Raw genomic sequence first — 25013 nt, 5'->3', positions numbered from 1 at the left:
CACAAAATTGGAAAACTTTAAGGAGATGGACAATTTTGTAGGTAAGTACCACATACCAAAATTAAATCAATAACAGATAAAAACTTAGATATACCTATAACCCCTAAGGAAACAGTAACAGTTATCAGTAATCTCCTAACCAAAAAAATCCCAGGACCAGATGGAGTCAGTGCAGAATTCTACCAGATGTTCAAAGAAGATCTAATACCAATACTTCTCAAATTATTCCACACAATAGAAACAGAGGGACTATTGGCAAGCTCTTTTATATGACTACAGTTACCCTGATACTGAAATCACACAAAGACACAACTAAGAAAGAGAACTACAGACCAGCTTCCCTCATGAACATTAATGCAAAACTACTCAATAAAATACTGGCAAACTGAATTCAAGAACACATAAAAATAAATCAACCTTGACCTAGTAGTATTCATTCCAGAGATGCAGGGATGTTCAAACATACAAAAATCCATACATGTAATCCACCATATAAACAAAATGAAAGAAAAAATCCCACACAATCATCTTACTAGATGCTGAAAAAGCCTTCAACAAAATTCAACATCCCTTCATGATAAAGGTCTTGGAGATAATAAGGATACAAGGGATATACCTAATCATAATAAAGGCAATATACAGTAACCTAACAGCCAACATCAAACTAAATGGAGAGAAACTCAATGCAGTCCCACTGAAATCAGGAACAAGTCAAGGCTGTCCACTCTCTCCATATCTATTCAACAAAAGGAGACCAACGGGACACAAATTGGAAAAGAAGTCAAACTCTTGCTATTTGCTGATGATATGATAGTATACATAATTGACCCTAAAAATTGTACCAGAGAACTCCTATAACTGATAGACACCTTCAGTAATATAAGAAGATACAAGATTAACAAAAATCAGTAGCCCTCATATAAACAGATGACAAGCAGGATGAGAATGCAAATCAAAACTACTCAGAGATTCCATGTTACGCTGATCAGAATGGCTAAGATCAAACACATCAGTGACATATTATGCTGGAGAGGATGTGGAGAAAGAGGAACACTCCTCCATTGCTGGTGGGAGTGAAAACTTGTACAGCTACTGTGGCAATCAGTATGGTTATTTCTCAGAAAACTAGGGATCAACCTACCTCAAGACCCTGTAATGCCACTGTTGGGCATATATGCCCAAAGGATGCACATTCACACCACAAGCATATTTGCTCAACTATGTCCATAACAACATTATTTGTAATAGTCAGATCTTGGAAACAACCTAGATGCCCCTCACCTGAAATATCGATAAAGAAAATGTGGTACTACTCCTCAGTAAGAAACGATGACATCCTAAAATTCACAGCCAAATGGGCAGAACTAGAAAAAACTATCCTGAGTGAGGTATTTCAAAACCAGAAAGACAAATATAGTATATACTCTCTCATAAGTGGATATCAGACATAAAGCCAAAGATACTCAGCCTACAATCCTTAATCCCAGAGAGGCTAGAACCCTCTTCCAGAATCATATCGAAGCAGATGCAGAAATCCACAACTAGCCATTGTGCCAAGATCCTGGAGTACAATCAAAGTGAGGGAGGAGTGATAATATGAACAAAGGGGTCAAGACCATGATGGGGAACCCACAGCATCAGCTGACCTGAGCTAGTGAGAGATCACTGACTCAGGTCTGACAAGTGGGGAACCTGCATAAGATCAAACTAGACTCACTTAACATAGGTGACAGTGATGTAACTGGGACAATATATGAGGCCACTGGCAGTGGGTCCAAGATCTAACTCTAGTGCACAAACTGACTTAGTGGAGTCCATTCTATATGGAGAGATACCTTGCCCAGCCTAGACACAGGGGTTTGGGGGTGGGGAGGTGCCTTGATCCTGCCTCAGTGAGATGATGGGACACATTTAGTAGACTTCCTAGGGGAGGCCTTACCCTCTCCCAGGATCAGATGGGAGGAAGGGAGATTAGAGGGGAGTGGGAGGAGAGGAGGGAGGGGAACTGGGATTGGAATGTAAAAAAAATAAATTAATAAAAAAGATAAAAATAAAAATAAAATAAGGATCCCTGATAAATGTTATACCTATAGATGTGTGATCTTTTTATCTTAATCATAATTATTATCACATGTCTTGCTGTAGAAGCTATTGAGTTGATGTGAACTACCTAGTAAGAGAAGAATCATGTTAGATCATATCCTGAGAGACAGCCAAGGAGAAATAGATTTTGAAGGGGGAAAATCTCCCAGGATTCATTTTATCTTCTAAGAAAACTTTTACTACTTATATTTGTTTTATGCGGCTTTTATATGGAATGTTTCTGGTGAAAAAATAAAGATGTGTTTTGACCCAAACTCAGAGACCTAATAAGTAGATAAGTTGAAACTAAACTTTGATTCCCCTGTGGATGAACTAAAGTGGTAGTTCCCCTGCACTGGGGGTTTTGTCTTTACTGTTGCTCCTGCCTGGGAAGACCCTCTCTTCTCTACTTCTTCTGAAGGTTATCTCTTTAACACTTTTAAGGCTTGATTTTGCCCCTAGTCTGTTTGGCTATACTGCAAAGGAATTCTTAGCTGGATTGAAAATGAGTAACATTTGAGAAGTCACATTTCTATCAGGGAAACAAGTGTTCTCCTTGGTGACTGTTATTGACTTTACCAAAATAGTTACATGGTTTGAGTTCTGTGGATAGCAAAGGCTGTAGGGAATAAATGTTGTCAAAAAGTACCCTTTCAGTCCTTCCTCTCTCTCGATATAGGCGTACGTGAGAAGACTACAGAGAAATGCCTAGCCAACCAACACGCTTACCCTAATTAGTCTCCACTTAAAGTGTCTATGACACTGAAAGGCACTCTGCAGGTTAAGCACCAACCAACCATAAAACATTTGATCTACAATCTGTCCTTCTGCAAATTATGCTAGGGCAATGGTGGTACAACCTTGTCAGAGTAAGCATCTGATGTTTGATTTGACTAAAGTCCCACTTCATGAGATGGAAAGCATACTTAACACCTCTTGGGTAACCAAGAACCAGCGTCTAGATAGCCCAGAGACCTAGGGTAAAATCAAATACAGAACAAACCAAACAAAACCAAACACACCAGCACCACCAGCACCAACAAAGCCAAAAAATCTACCAGATGACAAAATCATATTTAAGCAAGTAGAAGAAGCAAACCCCATATCTTAATGATGCCTCCATTAAAACTGAAGGTAGCTGGGAACAAAGAGAAACAGCAGGGCAAATTAGTTAGAGGCATTCCACAGCACAAACCAAGTACTATTGTGAAATATAAAGTACAAAGAATAACAATACCCAGTAGATGCTATGCATAATGGCACTTTATGTACTTTTCCTCATTTCTCCCCACAGAATCCCTATAAGACAGGTTATTTTGATGTCCTTTAGAGATGAGGAAAGTTAGGTTTATCCAAGTTTTCGGAGCTAGCAGGTGACAAATCAGTCTAGGCTAGAATAGAACGATTCCCCCAAACGCCTGCAATGACCTCCTCAGAGAGGTGAATGTTTTAGCTTATTACTGGCTTACCTAGGTCATAGCCCACCAACTTATCTCAGTTACTGTGAGCTGTTCTTCATTTCCTTTTCCTCAGTCCCAGTCTCTCCTATAGCGAAGGAGTGGTGTGAATCCAGTGTTCCTCAATCTTGGCTGTACATTAGAATTCCCTAAAGAGTTCTCTCTCATACCTGGACCCTCTTCCTGCCAACTGAGTAAGTATCTCCAGATTGAGACCCTCAACCGGAATAACTTTGAAAACTCCCCAGGTGATTGTAAGGAGCCAGGGGTTTTCTTTATCTAAATGTCCTTCCTTTGTTACCAACATGTCTTTGGCTTGACACCCAGCAGAGGGGAGAAGTGTTGAATTTACCATGCTGCATCAGAAAGGCTTTTAAAATCTACCAATACCAAAACACTAGAGCTGCTCATGCTTTTAGGGCACTTTCCGAAAGAGGGAAAGATAGCGTCACCTGTTACTAGGGATCAACACACAGCTTATGTATGATGCATGCCCTAAAGTCTGGGAACACCATCAACTGCATCTCTCCTACCTGACAGAGTGTCTGAGATGCTGTGTTCTGGCACCAAAAGGCCAACCTCTGGTGAGGCGATGTAGGAGATAGAGTTTGCTTGTTAAAGAGATAGTTATTCTAGGCTTTCTTTAGAGAAGACCCACCCTCTCTTTTCAAGGCTCTGGGTTGGAGCCCCGATTCAGTGGGCCAGCCTGTGACCTATTTGACTTTTCTCCAAGAAATAATCTTGTCTAGCTGTTCTGCCAGAACATTTGTTGTTGACACGCACAGCACAGCTGCTCTTCTTCCTGGTCTTGGTAAATTCTGCCTTCCTCATCTCTCAACGGCGTTGTCACTCTTGCCTTTGTGGATACTGGCAGCACGTAGCTTTGCAGACACATCCCATAGCAGTTTCTAGCTTTCTCCTTTCACTTCTTGGTTATTCTAGGCATATCACCTAGGGTGAATGGTCAAGTTAAGCTAGGAAGAGTATTAACTCAAGCCGAGCTACATTTCCATGATAGTGAATTTGAGGCCTTTTGTTTGTCCAGCAAAGCTGGAATAAAATGCCAATACAGTGCATGGATACAGTGCTTGCCTGTGCCTGCTGCTGGCTGTCTTCAAAGGTGTGGCCAAAAAGTCATGTTGGTAGTTACAAGGTACTTTCTCCAGTGACGTTTATAGAGATAAAATGCTACACTTTCTATTGTGAAATTAATGCTTCAAGTAAAAGACTTCCCCACCTCTGCTATCTTTCTTACGTTTTCTGTTGCACATTTTTCATTATTGTTCCCTCCTTTGCTTTGTTTGATACAAATAAATTCTCTTATGCTTTTCTACAGGCTAATTTTTCAAAAGCCTCCCAGAAGATGAATCTTTCTATGTCCAATTGTCCTTGGGAATAGTCTCTGCTTGTTAAAACACATGTTTTCACTGATGCTGGCATACATCAGCTGTCAGCACAGGGTATTTCTTCATTTTACAAAGAGATGGCCCCACAAGGTGCCTTTAAGGATCTGTGAATGCCATAACAGGACTGGATTTCAGAAATACACTTAGTACCCACGGCACTAAATGCTCTCATCAAAGAGACATAGGATAAACCCTGGTCAACTCAATTTTGAACCACCTATGGATTATCAACAGACATGGAATGCATTCTGTATGCAGGAAATATTTGGTGGGGTCCAGCTGAATGCCATTCCTTGTCCCTTGGGTGGAATAGAATATAATGTGTATTTGTGTGGCTCTTAAAATGAGAGCCTAAGAAGTGAGATGACTTACCTAGGAGGCAGAGTAGTTAGTTGTATGTTGTTCTAATCTACCATCTACCCATAGGATCATTTAAAAATATTTTATTAATTCTACAAGAAAATGTCACAGATTTGCAGATCTGATTATACAACAGGAATCATCCTTTTCCCACTTCCAAGAAACACACCAAGCCATCAATATTAAATTCCACCTTAAGGTAAAAGGATGGCAAAAGGTATTCTGAGTAAATAGAAAAATTAATCTTTAAAAAATACATATTGCTAGCAGGTAGTTTACAGTTGAGTTCATTTTCTTTGCAATTAATGAAGGGACACACTTTCTTGTATGAAAGAGGTAAGTGGAAACATTAACAATTTCCATAAATTTTTATTAACTTTGTTAAGTTGCTTATTACATTTATTAAGTAACAAATGCACTTCCATAACTAGGAGTTTTAACAATGGGTATAACTTGAAAAAGACACAGTTTCTTGCTTGCTTTCAAGCCCCTGAAGTGTGAGAGGTGGGACCTGAGGTTTATTCCCAGGTGGGGACAGGGTTAGGGAAGCATTTCCAGAGACAACATCTTTCTGCCAGTTGCCCAAATTTATTTGCTATGGCTGTATTTTGTTGTCTCTGTTCAGGATGAGAAGAACAACTGTGTTTCTCCCTTTCAGGGGCAAATGAAATGAGTGATTGTTTCTATGTGTGGTTTGACCTCACAATGCATATATCATTGGATATATAGTAAGAATGGAGAGATCTGTTTTTCTAACAAAAGTTTTATGAACATAAAACAAATTTGAGTAGAGAAACTGGGGTCCAGGGGATTTACTAGAATTATACTCATGAAGACTAGTGTTTTCTTCACGTACGTTCTTCTCTGTATTGTAGAGAAAAATTCAAAGACTGTGGTATGGATCAGAGAAGCTGGCAAGGGAAACACACAAGATCAAATAGTGAGAAACTAAACCGACATGTGTTGTTAGTACATTGGAGAAAGAGCTTTGGTAGATGTTGTTATGGTAGGCGCTTAATGACTGTGTCTGCTGGGAGACTAGGGCCAGGCTTGCTGGTGCATGCCCATGATCCCGGCATCCAGCAGATGGAGGCAGGCGGATCACAAGTTCTGGCCATCCTAAGATGCACAGCAAAAACTGGTCTCAAAAAGCAGTAAACAAATAAATACGACTAGAGGTGTTGATTCTAAATAAAAGCAGCTATCTTAATGAGTGGATTCACGTTGTGTTAATTTAGAAAGAGAAAATTGATCACTGTTGCAGCTCAAATGCTAAATTGTCCAGTGAAGCTACATGGGGCATCCTGCATTACAAAAGAAACAGGACTGTGTACAGATGAGTGGCTTAGAAATAAATATAAGTCACAAAGGTTGGTCATATTCACTGTTTCCATCCCTGAGAACAAGAAGCTGAAGAGGAGAAGGGAGAAGGAGATGGAAGGGAAACTTGAGTTTAACTGAAAGCTCTCTCTCCACTCCTCTCCTCTTCTGCCTCCTTTCTCCTTCTCCTTCTCTTCTCCCTCTTCTTAAAAAAACAAAAACAAAACTCTGAGTTCTTTCCTGGTTTTAACTGGTTTGATATTTTCTGAGAGATTCTTGGCCTTATCTCAAGGGCAGAAAAATATCATTGACATGGCAAAACTTATTTTGGTTCTGGAAGCAGAGTTGATGATGATGTCTCAGCCACCTCTGGCTTTGCCCCCAGATTCCTAAGCCAATTCAACCGGAAATCAGCTAACTGGGAAGAATGGAGCAAATCTCCACAGCTGAAGTTCGGGCTATTGGTCATAGAGGAAGCTCTCTTTTAGAGCAAACCACAGTGCATGCATGATTTTGACACATAGCTTTTGAATGGATGTTTTCCAAGTTACCTGTAGCCTAGAGGGGTAAACTGAGGAAGACAATCCCCACTTGCACAGTTGTAAGCAGTCCCTGTGAGGTTCTTCTGCCAGCACACTTTTGATGGTCCTCTCTGCCCCTCCTCCCACAGGGTGGCGTTCATCCCTAATTCCTTTTGTGGGTCATAGACAACATGATGCTAAAAAGCATGGCTCTCTGTGTCCTGGTGGATGCTATCATACCCACTCCACACAGTAAATATTTTTTAATAACTCAGTGGTTTAAAGTAGAAAAGGAAGTGGCAATGGATAGACATCACAAAAATCCTATTTCAGCTTAAGTAAAACCGTTTAATGCTTAAGATCAGCATTATTGTGAGAGGAGGCTGGCATTCATTCAGAAATTCACTCATTTGACATGTAGACATTGAGTGTCCCAGGCATCACTCAAGTACTGAGGATGCAGTAGTAAACAAAAGAGAAAACTCTGCCTGCCTTTCCTGAGGAGACAGAAAATAACTAAGAAGAGGCAGTTTGCTCCCCACAGAGGGGACATCTGGGTAAATCCTAAAATGGGGAGGGAACACTGGATTGGGAGGAGACTATTTCAGTACCAGTGAACAGAAGCAGAGCTGACACTGAGATTGGCCCCAGGGTCTGAAGAGCAGAAAAGGGGAGGAAGGCTGACTAAGAGACAAGCTGGCAAAGGTGGAGGGAGGTTTGCATAGCTTTGGATTTTCCAGAGGGGTCACCCAGTCACCAGAGGTGCTCACATGGAGAACAGTGTGGCCTGCATCGTACTGGATGCTCTGAGTCCCGGGGTTTAGGATCATAGTCTGGACACAGATAGCAGCAGGTATGGGGATAAAGTGGTGGGAAGACTTTACTTTTTTTTTTTTTGATTTTTAAGACAGAGTTTCTCTGTGTAGTCCTGGCTGTCCAGGAACTCATTCTGCAGATCAGGTTGCCCTTGAAACCAGAGGTTCCCCTGCCAACTTCCAAGTGCTGGGAGTAAAGGCATGTGTGGTCATCACCCAGCAACTCTATTCACAGGTGTAGCTAATGGGATTTTTTTCATTGTCGATTAGGTTTAAGTTGTGAGAGGAGGAAGTGGAATGATTCAAAGTTTGGCACGTGCATTTTGAGGGATACTAACGCTATAAGCTGAGATAAGGAAGATCAGGAGGGAGGAGGGTTTGTGGGATGTATAAGGAACTCAGTTATGGAAATGTTAGACGTGCATGCTAAGTATACATTTAAATATGGAGTTGTGTATGTGGGATCAGACCTCACTGGAGAGGTGTGTGTGGGAGTTAAACCTGGGACTTGTGAGGATACAGATGTGGTTTAAAAGTTACGGTACCAGATGAGATCAGCAGGAAGTAAATGTAGCTAAGGGTACCCCGGCGAGTAGGAGATGAGGAAAACCAGCAAGGGAGTCTATGCTGGAAGAGCAAGAGGCAGGGTACTTAGGTGAGGCTGTCATAGGATCCCAGTCAAGTCAGAGCTTCAAGATGTGAGGAAAACTTAAGTATTGACCCGGAGCATGGAACCCAGCAGGTGGCAGGTGGGGGAGGGGATGCTTGCCCAGGCAGTGTCTGTGAAATACTGAGGGTGAACCAATGGTTCAAACATGGGAAGGAGACAGCAATCACAGGTAGTAGGTACAAGCAGCCGTCCCCACAAGGACCTCCCAGCTTTGCTTCAGCAGCTGGCATAGTTTTGTCCCTCTGAAAAAGTACCAGGATGTATATGAGTCCATTCAGGTCCACACTAAGATTCTGTGAAGACAACAAGGACTGTTGCTTCCATCAGGAAACAGACAATTCACTGTGGCCTCATTTAAGTTTTAGTTCAGAACAGTTGAAGATGCTTCCTGACGCCTTCACCCCTCCACCCCAGGCCTGGGTTTCCTGATCTTCACTAGGTTTTAATAAAATTTTATGGCTAAGTAGCAGCATGGGTTTTCAAATGTATTAAACTTTTGATTACAGAGCCTTTTTCTAAGAGCAAGCAGGTGGAAACAAGACTACATTTCACTGCTTGTGCAGATCTTGCTGGTCAAACTGAAAACAACAGAAATAGATCTCTGAAGAATGGTTACATGAGGCTGAACCAATGACAAGGCTTGAAATTGTGAGTTAAGTGAGTTAAACCCATTCCTTCCTAACTCTGAAAATGTAGACAATATCTTTGACCTTTGTACACTACAAGTTTGGGCTATGAAGAACCATGAAGAACAATTTCACTCTGTTGTTTTGAAAGTGAAATTTCACAAGGAAAGCTGATGCCAGCCTTCTTACAGATAAATATCTCTTTCCTTGTCAGACATCATTTATGAAGAGATCTCTCTGTCTTTCTGTCTCTCTGTCTCTCTCTCTTTATGTGTATGTGTGTGTGTGCTACCTCTCATGAGCAGCCTTGAGAATCACTGTGTCTATAAGCACTTGAACTACAAACAAGGAAACTTGATCTAGAGACAAGCTTTGGTCAGCTTAAGAGGTAGACTGGGTGTTATTCTCGTTTGTTTCGATGGAGCTGAGGCTCTTGCGGGTATGAATGAGCTGCAAGTGATGAGTAGGTCGCTGGGACTGCACACGCTGGAGAGAGAAAAGAAGACTTAAGGTATCCCAGAGCCTCATCCCTGACCTCTTAGCCTTCCTTTTCCTAGACACCCCTGCCTCCCAACAAGCTCCAGAAAGTATCTAATGTGTTCATGGTTGTGAGGGGGCCCTTATGACCCTCATATCTCCAAGTCCTGGGAAGAACCTCAGATGATATTTGTATAAGCCCTGCATTTTACAGACTAGGAGGGTTAATTGCAGAGCTATCAGGGACAACTTGAAGTCACATACAGGCTCTTTTTGCTACACCATACCACACTGCCACTCAGAGTGTGATCATAGCATAGTATGACATCTAAAATCAAGTTTTCAAAGGACTTCTCAATTAGGTAAGAGAAATTTATTTCCCTCCCCTATTATAGCATTAAAAAGTGCTTAAAGCACTTAACAAATAAACGAGTCGTCTCTAGATCAAGTTTCCTTATTTGTAGTTCAAGTGCTGAAAGACAAAAGATTCTCATGGCTGCTCATGAGAGGTCTCACACACACACACACACACACACACACACACACACACACAGAGACAGACAGACAGACAGACAGAGAGAGAGACAGACAGAGAGAGAGACAGAGAGAGACAGAGAGAGAGAGACAGACAGAGACAGAGAGAGAGAGAGACAGACAGAGACAGAGAGAGAGACAAAGAGAGAGACAGAGAGAGAGACAGAGAGAGAGCGCTCTAGAGAGACAGAGAGACAGAGACAGAGACAGAGACAGAGACAGAGACAGAGAGAGAGACAGAGACAGAGAGCGCTCTTTATAAATGATGTCTGACAAGGAAAGAGATATTTGTGGTAGAGGAGCTCCGGAAAATGTAATTATTTATCCTTTCACAGCTAATGAAAGAAATTGAAATTGAGCTTTCATTTCAAATCCTTTTTATCTGGGTGAAACTTTAATTTTACATAATTAAATTGACTTCACAGTTCAGTGTGTTAAAATATGCAATTAAATAGCATATCAAGGTTAAATGCTGACCGCTGTTGGCTCATTTAGAAACCATTCTGCTGCACTCCTAAGGAAGAAGAAACGCCTGCCTAGCACTGCCTTCCCTCTGCTGAGAACCACACAGCCTGCTATCCTCTGTCAGAGCAGCGGGAGAGGCTGGTGGGTGTCCCGTCCCGTCCCGTCCCCCCCCCCGCAGTGGGCCGAATCTGGTACAAGGATAACTGGACTTATACAGTTTTCATTTCCCTTTATTTTTCAGTGGAACTTTTCTTTCCATTAAAAATTAACTCTGTCACTTTCACTGAGTTCCATAGCTGACTCTTTCAAGTTGTGAATTTTCTGTAAAAGAGACACTGCTCTTGATCTGAGCCTAAACGCAGAGACAGCAATATGGCTCCCTAGTTTGCCTGAAGATACGGGAAAATGCCTTTGCTTTCATTTTTTTTCCATTCCAGATTTACAGTCTGTTCCAGTTGGGGTATCTTTCAAGTGGCCTTTGCGTTCCTGGAGGAGTAGGACGTGCTGACGTGGGCCTGGGCGAGTGCACTGGGGACAGGGACATGTCTTGGGAGATGACCGCAGGTGGCTGGGGTGGGACTTTTAGATAGCTCCCCCTCCTTGTTTTCTCAGGGAATAGCATGCTTGTGATGATTGACTTTTAGATACCTACCCCTCCTAGTTTTCTCAAGGAACAGCATCTTTGTGATGATTCAGTAGCATTTTATATTTCCTTTGAACTTAAGGTCCTATGAGTGGAGTATGTTCAACAATTAGAACCAAGTTCCTTTCCCTGATTGATTCTGTGACTGATGTAGCAGTGATTTTGCTTTATAGAATTAGGGTGACTGCCAAGAAGGATTCATGCTCTCAGCCATATCCTTGGTACAACAATACCCAGAAAATCTGGATCTATGTGGTGGCTTTTGCACATACAGCAGGGGATGTGTTGTAGAGTTAATTACAGCAGCCCCCAAAGCAAACATGCTCCTTAGAGGTCTAACTCCTGTCATGATCATATCTTGTTCCTTGTTATGCATCTGTTACCTATAAGATGCATGCTGATATGGTTGGTGGGCTATACCACTGAAAGGGAATAGAACCATAAATCATCCTAGGGTGATGGAGGAAGTCCTTCTGTGTACATTTAAATAAAGCACTGTTGGCCAAAAGGGAAGCAAGATAGGTGGGACTAGGAGTTTAGGAGGATTCTGGGAAATGTAGTGAAGGGCGTTGTCGCCATGTGATCTTGGGAAGAGGACGCATGAGGCTGTGTCCTTGGAAAGATAAGTCCTTATAAAAATATACACTAGAAATTATGGGTTTATAATTAAGTCAGAGCTAGCTGATTAGAAACCATAGCAAACAGTCAACAGCTTCATAATTAATATAGTGTCTTGTGTGTTATTTGGAGGCTAAAGCAGCGTCGGGACCCAGGCGGGATCCCACAATACTAGGGTATATACAGTCTTCTAAACATTTAAGCAGGGTTACTTTTGTCACCATTTCTGTGTACTACCATGGAACCAAAACAAAGATTTGTCCCTGCAACATACATTTTGGTATTCTTATCCATAACAACTAATACTGGAAAACATTTTAATTAGTCAACAGTGATATTAATATATCCAAGCAATTGTAAGGATGCCCATTCATGATTGGAAATTAGGCTCATGCATATCACACATAGAATCATTGATTGGTCTTAGATAATCTGAGTTCAGAAGTTTCAACCTTGAATAAATTATTAAATAATTTCAAACAATAAAGGTTACTTGCAATAGCAAATCTTGTATCATTTCTCAGAAACATGTAGGCTTGGTTAAAGTTTACACAAAGCTTTGAAGTCTTGACCTTATTTACAGAGAACCCAGTGTGTACGGGCCTGGAAAGTCTGTATAGCACAGCTTTGGTTGCCGCCCCAGAGTCTCACACTAAGGACTTTGGACTAGGAAGTTGAATGGTATAGTTCAATGCTTTCTGTATTTCCTTTGATCTCTCTGATCTGTGGCAAACGAACTGCTGCTGACTTTAACTACATTTTTCTGAATTTTCTTGTATCGTGGTCACAGAAGATCTGAGAAGTCAGAAGTTTTCAGTGTAACTTTGAATATTAAAGGAACAAATAGCATTCTGGCCCACTACTAGAGACTGGGGGAATTCGAATATTTGCTGAACAAAGTAGCCATAACTCATTCCTTCCAGAAAGGTAATTTGGCAAATTTGAGCTATCCTTACCACTAAATATGAAGTGAAGAAGACAGAAAACTGAGTGTCTCCAACAGACTAAAGAGACAGACAGGAGCTCCACATGATAAGTACATGACTCATGTATGTACATATTAAGACAAATGTATGTGTGGGTACAGTATAACACAGAGAAAAGAGAACAAGACACACTTAAACACAAGGAGGCAAGAAATAACTGAATGCAGGTAATGGATGCAAGTTATGAAAGAGAATATAAAGCTATTTTTTTCTAGTTCTAATTTTAACATGGATTTTTTTTTGTTTCGGTGGTAGGTAAATACATAAAATATATTCAATACTGAATGTGTAAAATCTAATGCGAAGTGTCACAGCTTCTATTTAGAGTGCTCATTCTAACTGTATATGAGTTTATTAAGTTGTATAGACTTTGGGTCTCGTTAATTTTGTGCGCGATGTTTTTAGTTATTTGAAAGTTTTTAAAATAACTGTTTCTAAAAATGACTAATGGATGCATAGAAAGTACTAAGTCTGTAATATAAACAAAACTGTAACTGTTTTCTTTATATTGAGTGTTGTTGTTTAAATCTTGAAGGGGTAACTCTGCAAGAAAGGGTTTTTAATATTTCTTTATTTAATGCGCACCAGTGTTTTGCTTATATATACTCCATGTGAGGGTGTCAGACACCCCGGAACTGAAGTTACAGATAGTTGTGAGCTGCCATGTTGGTACTGGGAATTGAACTCAGGTCCTCTAGAAGAACAGCCAATGCCCTTAACCTCTAAGGCATCTCTCCAACCCTTGTAGTTTTGTTTAGGAAGATTTAGCTGCATTCCCTGTGGAAGCTACTTTTGTGGTTAGAACATTCTTGATAGGATTAAGTAAATAATGCATGCTGTGTCTACAAGCCAGGGAGTGAAGTTCCTAGGTGTCTGCTGCCCTCCTGCTGACTCCATTTACCTTTCCTCTTCCTACTTCACAAGCATGGGCAGTGATGGCTGCCTGTGAAGTTGGCTATATGACTATTACATGAGATGTTCATGTACAGGGTAATATATGCTTACGTTAGAGGCCTTGTTAAAAATGGTGAAGGGTGCTTTGAATTAACACCTATTTGAAGTAATGTCTAGATTTTATAATTCAAGGTGGATTTAGTTTCTTATTGGGAAGAAAAAACTAGAAGGAGCCACTCAGCTGAAGGTGATGATGTAAAGTAAAGCAGAAAGATAACAGATAAAATGCAGACTTAGGCATGATGAAACATGGCTCAGTCTGAGGACTGCGGAGGAGGCATCAGGAGGGGAAGATCGGAGGTCAGTCTGGGCTACAAAGCAAGATGTTATCTCAAAAATCAACCAACCACCAAAACAAGAAACCCCCAACCTCACAGAGATTGAGTACATCAAACAAATGTAAGGCTACAACAACCCCTTGTCATTAAAGTTCCACCCAAAGGATAGGCTTAGCAGTGTGGAAGAAAAATGACAAGATTCACCTTGAATAATGATATGCTAACTTAGTTACCTACTCTGATATAATTCAGTATATTACACACCAGTCAATGTCCTGTTCTTTCTCCCCATTTCCTTGTATTTCAGTAGACAATTTCCTTTTGGGAAGAAATCTGAGCAGTTGGTTACCCAGATAATACATTGAGGAGTATAGACAATCGGGGTGCTATTGTAATCTCCGTAAACACTTAGGGGTGGGAATCTCTCTCTTTCTGACAGGATGAGTTTGAATTCAAATCCAGTGTTTCTGATGGTTGTGAACGATTTCTCAGGTACTTGTTTCACTCTGGGAAAATAGCCGAATACACAGAGAAGCACATTCCATTCAGTCATATAGATACCCCTCCCCCAATGTTGCCTCTTAGTCAATAACTCCTGACAACTAAGGCTTTAGAGAAAGAAGGAGGAAGAAACTGGAAAAAATACTGAAACAGTCATAATGGACTTAGAGAGTGCTTCAGAAGGGCAAGCAAATGCAATGCTATACTTGAGTCTTGCAAACATCTTGAGTCTTTGGAGAAGTCTTGGAGTCAAGAGCATTAACATGAAGCAAATGAGATCTGCAGGGGAAAGGATTTGATATGCAAAAGGGAGAGGGCTGCAGTTTGGGGAATTTTTTTGTGCTTAAGACATCCAGGAAGCATCCCTTAAATAATCTTACCTTTGTTTTCTGCCTTCAGTTCCTCTGCCATCAAGCTGTCTTGTCGGTTCCCAAGCACAAATGCGAGAAATGAGAGGATCAGGGCATCCAGTATTCCAATGATAGCCAGGATGTACGCCCAGCGGACAGAGCAGGCCCCAAGAGTGTACTTGTCTGTTTTTTCTCCACACATCCGTTTTACTTCATCTGAATCCCAGCCATCAGGGAAAATCATACACCCAAGCACAAGACAGGCAGCTTAGAAAGAGAATGACAAAAGGAGAAAGAAATTAAGCATTTTGCTTAGAAAAAATATTTCTATTGTTTGTAAAATGTCTCCAGTTATTGATTTTGAGAGTAATAGGTCTCAGTACTGTTTCTTACCCATCCCTGCTTCTTAATAGAAGAGCAGGCCCTGAGCTCTGCAGCAGAGAACCTCAGGGCCTGCACTGTAGCCCATGCAATCTGAGATAAGTTAAAGTAGGCTAGCTATGAGAAAATATTCAGAAATTGAATTTTTGTGCATATTTGCAGGAAGGCTTCCTTTGCAAATAGCCCAGAAGGAATCATCACACTGCAGCTGACAATTCAAAGCAGACTTTGAAGGGCAGTGACAGCAGCCAGATAAGGGATTGGGATGACATGGAAAATACCAGAGTGTTTACTGACTTTGAATCTCTGGGAAAAACAACATTGTGATCCCAACCTCCAGTGTCCAGACATTTCTTGAAATTCTTACCACTTGTAGCACCCACTGATACTTTCCATTCTAGTCTCCATTCTGTTTAGTTTTTGCTATATATACATATATATATATATATACTGATTATAATTACATCATATTTCCCCTTTCACCCTCCAAACGCTCTCATGTAGCCTCTTGTTGTCACTCATATTATTGGTTTCTTTTCCTTTGCTTATATGTGTGTGTTCTATTTATAACTCTCTATATAATTCTCTCTACATATATTTCTGTTACACATTCCTAAATACATAAATACAACCTACTCTCTCTCTCTCACACACACACACACCACACACACTCACACACACCACACACACTCACACACACACACACACACAGCATTTCCTTAACTGAAGCTCCTTCCTCTCTGATGACACACAAATCAGCCAGTACAGAAGGCAAGCTGAGCAAGCTCTGAGAAGCAAGCCAGAAAGCCATGCTCTTCAGTGATGAAGTATGACTTAAGGTGAAATAAATCCTTTCCTCTCAAAGTTGTTTCTGGTCATGGTGTTTTATCACAGCAGAGGAAACCCTAACTAAGATACACACATACATAGGGGAAACACCAAATACATTTGGAAGGATGTATGTATGTATGTATGTATGTATGTATGCATGCATGCTATAGAAACATATGCGTATATACATATATATACATATATGCATGTCAATGTAATATATACACATATAAAACATATATGCATGTCAATGTAATGACAGAAGAAAGAGTCTTGAATTTGAGAGTGAGTGGGGGACATGGGAGGAGTTGGAGGAGAAGGAGCGGTAGAAATAATGTAATAAGTACTCATCATATATGAAAATCAAATAAAAGAAAACTGACCATGTAGAAACACCTTTCCTTTTGAATATAGAAGCCCCAGTAGGTTTCCTAACACTTGGCCGACCTGACATAGTTCAGAACAAGAAACACATCAGGGCATGGATGAACAATGCTCATTTAAAGTCTTAAATGCTTCATTTCTCCACACAGAATGCAGGGAGAACAATTAGGCCTCTCTGCTTGCAATCACAGCACAGTAAGGGATTTTGTGTTTTGTTTCTTAGCTTAATTAAATCTATGTCATTTGCTAATATGACCAATTTCCTACTGCTTCAGAGCAGTTACTATCACACAGAGAAACACTCTGGGCCCAGCTAAGCCTAGAATAGGTTTCCTAGCTCCCCATACTGATTGCCTGTATAGGGAAGACCAATGTGCCCAACTCTGAACATGATGAGATAACCCTGGACACCTGGAGACTTTAGGGTAAGTAGGATGTGGTTGCTAGTAGGGAATGTACTGAGAGATACTGAGGTGAATCTCAACAATTTCAAAATTAGGTAGTCTTTAAAAATTGATTTGACTTCTGCTTGCCCACTCTGGGATCTCCTGGCCTGGGGACCATAGGTAGGTTGACTTGCCCCTGTCAGACCAAGCAAACTCAAGTCTGCTGAGATCACTGGGCTATACCCACCACCACTCAGGGCAGAGGTGAGCTCCACCTTGGAGCTGACTTCCATTTGCAGGCAAGATGCTTGCCCCCTGGGCAACAAGCAAGCATAAGTCTGCTGATGGCACTATGCTAGTCCAGCTCAGTGGAAAGGGAGTGCCTCAGACTCACCTCCACCCACTGTGAGACCCATCACAGTATTGGACCTGCTTGCACCCATTGGAAGAGAACCTTGGACCCGTACTCACCAGAAGAGGAAGAGACCCAACATGCACTCATGGGAATAAGGCATGGGAAGATGACAATGTAAGAATACATTCAACAACAGAAAAACCAGTATGACACCACCAGAGTCTAGGGACTCTACACCAGCAAGACCTGAACATCCCAACACAGATGAAACAGAAGAGAACAAACTTAAAAACAACTTCATGAAGATGACAGAGACCCTAACAGAGGAAATTAGAAAATCCTTTAAAGAAATGGAAGAAAAGATAAACCAAAAATTGCAAGAAACAATCCAAACAGTGTAAGGTTTGAAAGCTGAAATAGAGACGATAAAAAAATACAGTCTGAGGGAATGCTGGAATTAGAAAAGATGGGTAAATGATCAGGAACTACAGATGCAAGCATAACCAAAAATACAAGAGATGGAGGAGAGAATCTTAAGTCCAACAAATCCCTAACACAAAATATCCACGAAATATGGGACACCGTGAAAAAGCCAAACCTAAGGATAATAGGTATAGAAGAAGGTTAAAAAAACTGAAAGGTGCAGGAAACATAATCAACAAAATCATAGAAGAAAACTTTCCCAACCTAAAGAAAGACATGCCAATGAAAGAACAGGATGCCTACAAAACAACAAAAAAATCCCCTTGTCACATAATAATTAAAACACCAAACATACAGAATAAAGAAAGAATATTAAGAGCAGCAAAGGAAAAAGACCAAGTAACATAAGGGCAAACCCATCAGAATCACACCTGAATGCTCCATGGGAATTCTGAAAGCCAGAAGGTCCTAGATAGATGTTTTACAAACACTAAAAGACCACAGATGCCAGCCCAGGAAAGCTTTTAATCACTATAAATGGAGAAAACAAGATGTTCCTTGACAAAACCAGATTTAAACAATACATATCCACTAATCTAGCTCTCCAGAAAGTACTGGAAGGAAAATTCCAATCCAAGGAAGTTAACTACACTCACAAAAACATAGGCAATAGATAATCCTACTTTACTAAAAGCCAAAAGAAAAAGCAGGGTAAATTCACAAACAATAACACAACCACCAACAAATCAAAAACAAACAAGAATTAACACTCAATGGCCTTAATTTGCCTATAAAAAGACACAGGCTAACAGAATGGATATGAAGACAGAATCTATCCTTCTGCTGCATACAAGAAAGACACCTCAACTTTGAAGACAGACATTACCTCAGAGTAATGGGTTGGGATAAGATTTTCCAATTAAATGGACCCAAAAAACAACCTGGTGTAACAATCCTAGTAACTGAAAAATTAGACTTCAAACTAAAATCAATTAAAAGAGATGAAGAAGGTCATTTCATATTCATCACAGGAAAAATTCATCAGGAGGAAGTCTCAGTTCTGAACATCTATGCCCCAAATACAAAGGTGCCCACATTCGTAAAAGAACCATTACTAAAACGCAGACATAAGTAGAAACTTAACAAAGAAACAAAGGAACTAACAGAAGGGGTTATGACCCAATTGGGTTTAACAAACATCTATAGAACATTCCATCCAAACACAAAAGAATATACCTTCTTCTTAGCACCACATGGGACCTTCTCTAAAATCAACCACATAGCAAACCTCAATAGGTACAAAAAATTGGAATAACCCCTATATCTTATCAGACCACCATGCTTTAAAGTTAGTATTCAACAACATAAATTGCAGAAACCCTACAAACTCATGAAAATTGAACAATGTACAATTGCATCATTCCTGGGTCAAGGAAGGTATAAAGAATGAAATTAAAAATCTTCCTAGAATTCAATGAACATGAAGAGAGAACATACCCAAACTTATGGAACACTTTGAAAGCAGTACTAAGAGGAAAATTCATAGCACTAAGTGCTCATATGAAGAAACTGTAGAATAGTTACACTAGATAATTAACAGCACAAATGAAAGCTCTAGAACAAAAAGAAGCAAACTCACCTCAGAGGCGTAGATGCCAGAAAATAATGGAATAAGGGTTGAAATCCATAAAGTCGAAACAAAGAAAGCAATACAAAGAATCAATGTAACAAAGAGTTGGTTCTTTGAGAGACAGATAAACCTTTATCCAAACTAAAATCAGAAATGAAAAGGGGGAAATAACAATGGCACTGGGGAAATCTAGAGAATCTTCAGGTACCTTTGAAAATCTGTACTTCACAAAATTCGAAAATTTAAAGGAAATGGACAATTTTCTGGATAGATATCACTTAACCAAAATTAAATCAAGAACAGATAAGCAATTTCGACAGATCTATAACCCCTAAGAAAATGAAGCAGTCACCAAAAGCCTCCCAACCAAAATAAGCCCAGGCCCAGATGGCTTCAGTGCAGAATTCTGCCAGAAATTCAAAGAAGAACTAATACTAATACTCTTCAAAGTGTTCCACACAATAGAAGCAGAAGGGTCATTGCCAAAGTCTTTTTATGAAGCGACCTCAAAATACTGGCAAATCAAATCCAAGAACACATCAGAAAAATCACCCACCATGATCAAATAGGCTTCATCCTAGGGATACAGGAATGGCTCGACATATGTAAATCTATCAGTATAATCCACCATATAAACAAGTTGAGAAACAAAAATCACATGATCATCTCACTAGATGTTGAAAAAGCCTTTGACAACATCCAATACCCCTTCATGATAAAGGTTCTGGAGATATCAGGGATAACAGGAACACACCTGAAAATAATAAAAACAATATACAGCCAACATCAAACTAAATGGAGTGAAACTCAATGCGATTCCTCTAAAATCAGGAACAAGACAAGGTTGTCCCCTCTCTCCATACCTCTTCAATATTGTATTTAAAGTTCCAGCTAGAGCAATAAGAAAAGAAAAGATTGGAAAGGAAGAAGTCAAATTTCACTATTTGCAGATGAAATGATAATTTACATAAGTGACCTGAAAAACTCTACACAGGAGCTCCTACAGCTGACAAATACCTTCAGCAAAGTGGCAGGAAACAAGATTAACTCAAAAAATCAGTAGCCCTACTATATACAGAATATAAATGGGCTGAAAAAGAAATCAGAGAAACATCACCCTTTAAAATTGCCACAAACAACATAAATTATCTTGGGGTAACTCTAACCAAACAATCGAAAAACCTGTATGTCAAGAACTTTGAGTCTCTAAAGAAAGAAATTAAAGAAGATACCAGAAAACAGAAAGATCTCCCATGCTCTTGGATAGGTAGGGTCAACATAGTAAAAATGTCGATCTTGTCCACCCCAAGGAAGGTCTCACCTTCCCTGGGGAATGATGTGGCGATTGGGTGGGGGGCTGGGGGAGCTGGTGGAGGGATAAGGGAGGAGGGGTGGGAGAGGGAGATGGGACTGACATGTGAAACATTCACGTTTCTAATTTAAATAAAAACGTATATTGAGGAAAAAAAGCAATTTAGGGAAAAAATGCCGATCTTGCCAAAAGCAATCTACAGATTCAATGCAATCCTCATCAAAATTTCAGCATGAATCTTCAAGTCCTTGAAAGAACAATAGTCAACTTTATATGGAAAAACAAAAGACCCAGGATAGCCAAAACAACGCTGTACAATAAAGGAACTTCTGGAGGCATCACCATCCCTGACTTCAAGCTCTACTATAGAGCTATAGTCCTGAAAACAGCTTGGTATTGGCACAAAAATAGACAGGTAGATCAATGGAATCGAATTGAAAACCCTGATATTATTTCACACACCAAAGGAACATGTGAATTTTGACAAAGAAGCTAAGACTATACAATGGAAAAAAGATAGCATCTTCAACAAATGGTGCTGGCATAACTGGAGGCTGACATGTATAAGACTGCAGACAGATCCATGTCTATCGCCATGCACAAAACCTAAGTCCAAATGTATCAAAGACCTCAACATAAATACAGCCACACTGAGACTCTTAGAAGAGAAAGTGGGAGGTACCCTTGAATGAATTGGTACAGGAGACCAATTCCTGAACATAACACCAGTGGCAGAGACACTGAGATTGACAATTAATAAATGGGACCTCCTGAAACTGAGAAGATTCTGTAAGGCAAAGGACACAGTCAACAAGACAAAATGGCAGTCTAAGAATGGGAACAGATATTTACCAACCCCACATCTGACAGAGGGCTGATGTAGGGAGAGATGTTAGGCATCTATACTGCTGACCATGCCGGTTTGGGCATGGTCACAGATGTATAGTAGGGATGGGAGAGAACACTTGGGGGAAAGGAGATTTCTTAGGGTTCTGGTCCAGTCTTGGAGACCAGCAGAATGCTGACCTCAGGTTCTTGGCTTCTCATGTGACTTTTCCCTAATAAAGTATCATATGGCATCCCTTCCCTGTGTACCTTGAGTAGCATAATATTCCCCAATAGGCTGATCTCAAAAATTTACAAGGAACTCAAGAAGCAAATCTCCAAAACACCAAATGATTCAATTAAAAAGTGGGGTACAGAATTAAATAGAGAATTCTCAATAGAGGAATCTAAAATGGCTGATAGACACTTAAGAAAATGTTCACATCCTTAGCCATCAGGGAAATTCAAACCAAACCAAAACAACTCTGAGATACCATCTTACTCCTGTCACAATGGCTAAAATCAAAAACAACAGTTTATGCTGGAGAGGATGTGGAGAAAGGGGAATACTCCTCCTCTGCTGGTGGGAGTGCCAACTTGTACAGCCACTTTGGAATCAGTATGGAGATTCCTTAGGAAAATGGTAATCAGTCTACCAGAAGATTCAGCAATTCCACTGTTAGGTGTATACCCAAAAGATGCGCATTCATACAACAAGGACATCTGTTCCACCATGTTCATAGCAGCATTATTTGTAATAGCCAGAACCTGGAAGCAACCTAGATGCCCCTCAACTGAAGAACGGGTAAAGAAAATGTGGTACATTTACGCAATGGAGTACTGCTTATCGAAAAAAAAAATGGAATCTTGAAACTGGAGGGCAAATGGATGGAACTAGAAGAAACCATCCTGATTGAAGTAACCCAGTCACAAAAAGACAAACATGGTATGTACTCACTCACTCATATATATATATATATATGTATATATATATATATATGACATAGAGCAAATAATTAACAACCTACAATCCACATTGCCAGAGAAGCTAGGAAACAGGGAACACCCTAAGAGAGACATACATGATCCCCTGGAGAAGGAGAAAGGGACAAGATCTCCTGAGCAATTTTGGAGCAAGGGGGAACAGGAATGAGAGCTAGGAGAAAGAGAAGGGGAGAAGAATAGGGGAGAGGGGGACATGAGGGTGCAGGAAGGTTGAGTTGTGGGAAGAATAGAATAGAGCAAGAAAAGAGATACCATAGTAGAGGCAGCCATTATAGGTTTAAAGAGAAATCTGGCACTAGAGAAATGTCCAGAGATCTACAAGGATGACCCCAACTAACAATCTAAGCAATAGTGGAGAGGTTACCTTAAACGACTTTCCCCAATAAAGAGATTGATGTGTACCTTAAATACCATCCTAGAGTCTTCATCCACTAGCTGATGGTAGCAGAGGCAGACACCCACAGCTAAATACTGAACTCCTGGATCCTATTGCAGAGAGCGAGGAGGATGAGCAATGAGGTCAAGACCAGGCTGTAGAAACCCACAGACATGGCTGACCTGAACAAGGGGGAGCTCATGGACCCCAGACTGATAGCTGGGATATCAGCATAGGAATGATCCAGACCCCATGAATGTGGGCATCCGTGAGGAGGCCTCGGCAATCTATGGGGCCTGTGGTAGTAGAGCAGTATGTATCCCTAGCTAAGAATGGACTTTGGGAGCCCATTCCACATAGAGGGACACTCTCTCAGCCTAAACACACAGGAGAGGGCCTAGGCCCTGCTCCAAAGGATATGACAGACTTTGAAGATCTCCTGTGGAAGGTCTCACCCTCCCTGGGGAGCAGAAAAGGAATGGGACAGGGGTCTTGTGGGGGGGGGAGGGAAGGGAGAGGAAATTGACATTGACATGTAAAACATGCTTGATTCTAATTTAAATAAAAAATAGAGAAAAAAGGAATTGGGTTAACACACATGATCATAATGGGAAAGACAAGTGTCTGTGTAGCCACAAATTGATAGCATACTGGACTGCAGGCTTTAGGGAATGATGTCATCAAAAGACATTTGTTTTTTCTCAAGCTCGTCCTGCCTCAAGGGTAGACCCGTCTGTATTCCTGTGATTCTGAGTTACAACTGACAATGAAGGAGAGGTGGACTAGAAATCCACAATTCTCTGTTCTCAAGTATGTCACTCCCACATTAAGTCATCAGTGCAGATGGGACAGACAAGGGACAGACAAGCAGATGGGACAGAGCTTTGTGTGATGGGCCCTTTCCTGAAAAGTGTGGTTGCAAAATTCTGAGCCATGATTTTCATTTTCAATACTCTAAAGGAGTTGGGGTTCAAAAAAATTATAAAAAACTGAGCAGGAAGGTTAGGGTTTGGGGCTCCTCTAGAAGACTGTTTAGGTTTACCTGGCAAGAATACACTGGTGTCACACAAACTGTAGCACTGTGATATATATCAGGTTTTCCATTTTTTTGGTCTACCTTTTCTTAACATGCCTTTTATGATATTTTCTAGTTTATCTGTTTTGAAATATAAATTGTTGCGAAGTAGGATTAAAAATACCACAAAGGCATTGAAATGCTTTTAAAATTTAAGAGAGCTCTCATATAACAAAAGCTCCTCCAACAATGTGTTATCAAAAACATATATCTTTTTCCTTCCTCCTTCTACTTAGCTATTTTAGTATTGAAAGGAAAAGCCCTCCAATTTTTGTGTATTTAATTTAAGTCATGAAACCAGATGAGACTTTGTTGGCTTCTTTGCATCAATGCTTTGGTGCTGTGATAAATCCTGCTTTCTGGCATTCTGTTAGCCAGATTTTCCTAATCTGCATGATTTGTATAGTCAATAGACTCTAACAGCTATTCTTAGTCTTGAATAGGAAGTGCCCAGAAGGTCCCTAGCTGCCTTAGATGGTAATAGAAGAAATGGTGTTCTTGTTGGCTTTACATTAACTATCTGTAAGTCAATCTCTACAGTAAACAAGGGTCCAGGATATCTGATTAATTCACACATTATGTCCTGACCACCAGGGACATCAGAGAATAAATTCCAATTGGGAAATTATAAAAAAATATGGGTTTCTTATTAGAATGCCTAACTTCCTTGCAGCTAGGTGTTCCTTTATTTTGCAATAGGTTTACTGGGTGTTTACCAGAGATCATCCTTGAGTGCTCAGGAGAAATGGAAGCTCACAAGTTGGAGGCAAACATGTAAAGGTGGAAAGAAACCCATAGCCCTGTTGTATGCTGCCATGAGTCCTTCTAATCTAGAATACATAGCAGAGGTGTCCTTGGGAGGTTGCTTCAGTTGGTTTCCATTTTAAGTGTGTTCCAAGTGGTTAAAAAGTGTTTGCTTTCTGCAAGGGCACTCTGCGTCAAGGCTGCTGATCCCACAATGAATTTT

General features: G+C 40.5%; 1 protein-coding gene across 3 annotated transcripts in view; it reads right to left on the bottom strand.

Moving 5' to 3' along the window:
• The window catches only part of Lhfpl3 (LHFPL tetraspan subfamily member 3), a 518223-nt gene that overhangs the window by 155356 nt on the left and 337854 nt on the right, over nucleotides 1-25013 (bottom strand). For all 3 annotated transcript variants that reach the window (XM_040735138.1, XM_013121079.3, XM_005080859.4), the window contains exon 2: nucleotides 15094-15330. In XM_040735138.1, the coding sequence (XP_040591072.1) occupies nucleotides 15094-15330 (237 nt within the window). The remainder of the gene's footprint in view (nucleotides 1-15093; nucleotides 15331-25013) is intronic.

The sequence above is a fragment of the Mesocricetus auratus genome, unplaced genomic scaffold, assembly GCF_017639785.1.
Source record: "Mesocricetus auratus isolate SY011 unplaced genomic scaffold, BCM_Maur_2.0 Super-Scaffold_100043, whole genome shotgun sequence".
In the NCBI taxonomy this organism is placed as follows: domain Eukaryota; kingdom Metazoa; phylum Chordata; class Mammalia; order Rodentia; family Cricetidae; genus Mesocricetus; species Mesocricetus auratus.
Note: the sequence above shows the minus strand (reverse complement) of the source record. Positions and strands in the feature narration are given on the sequence as shown.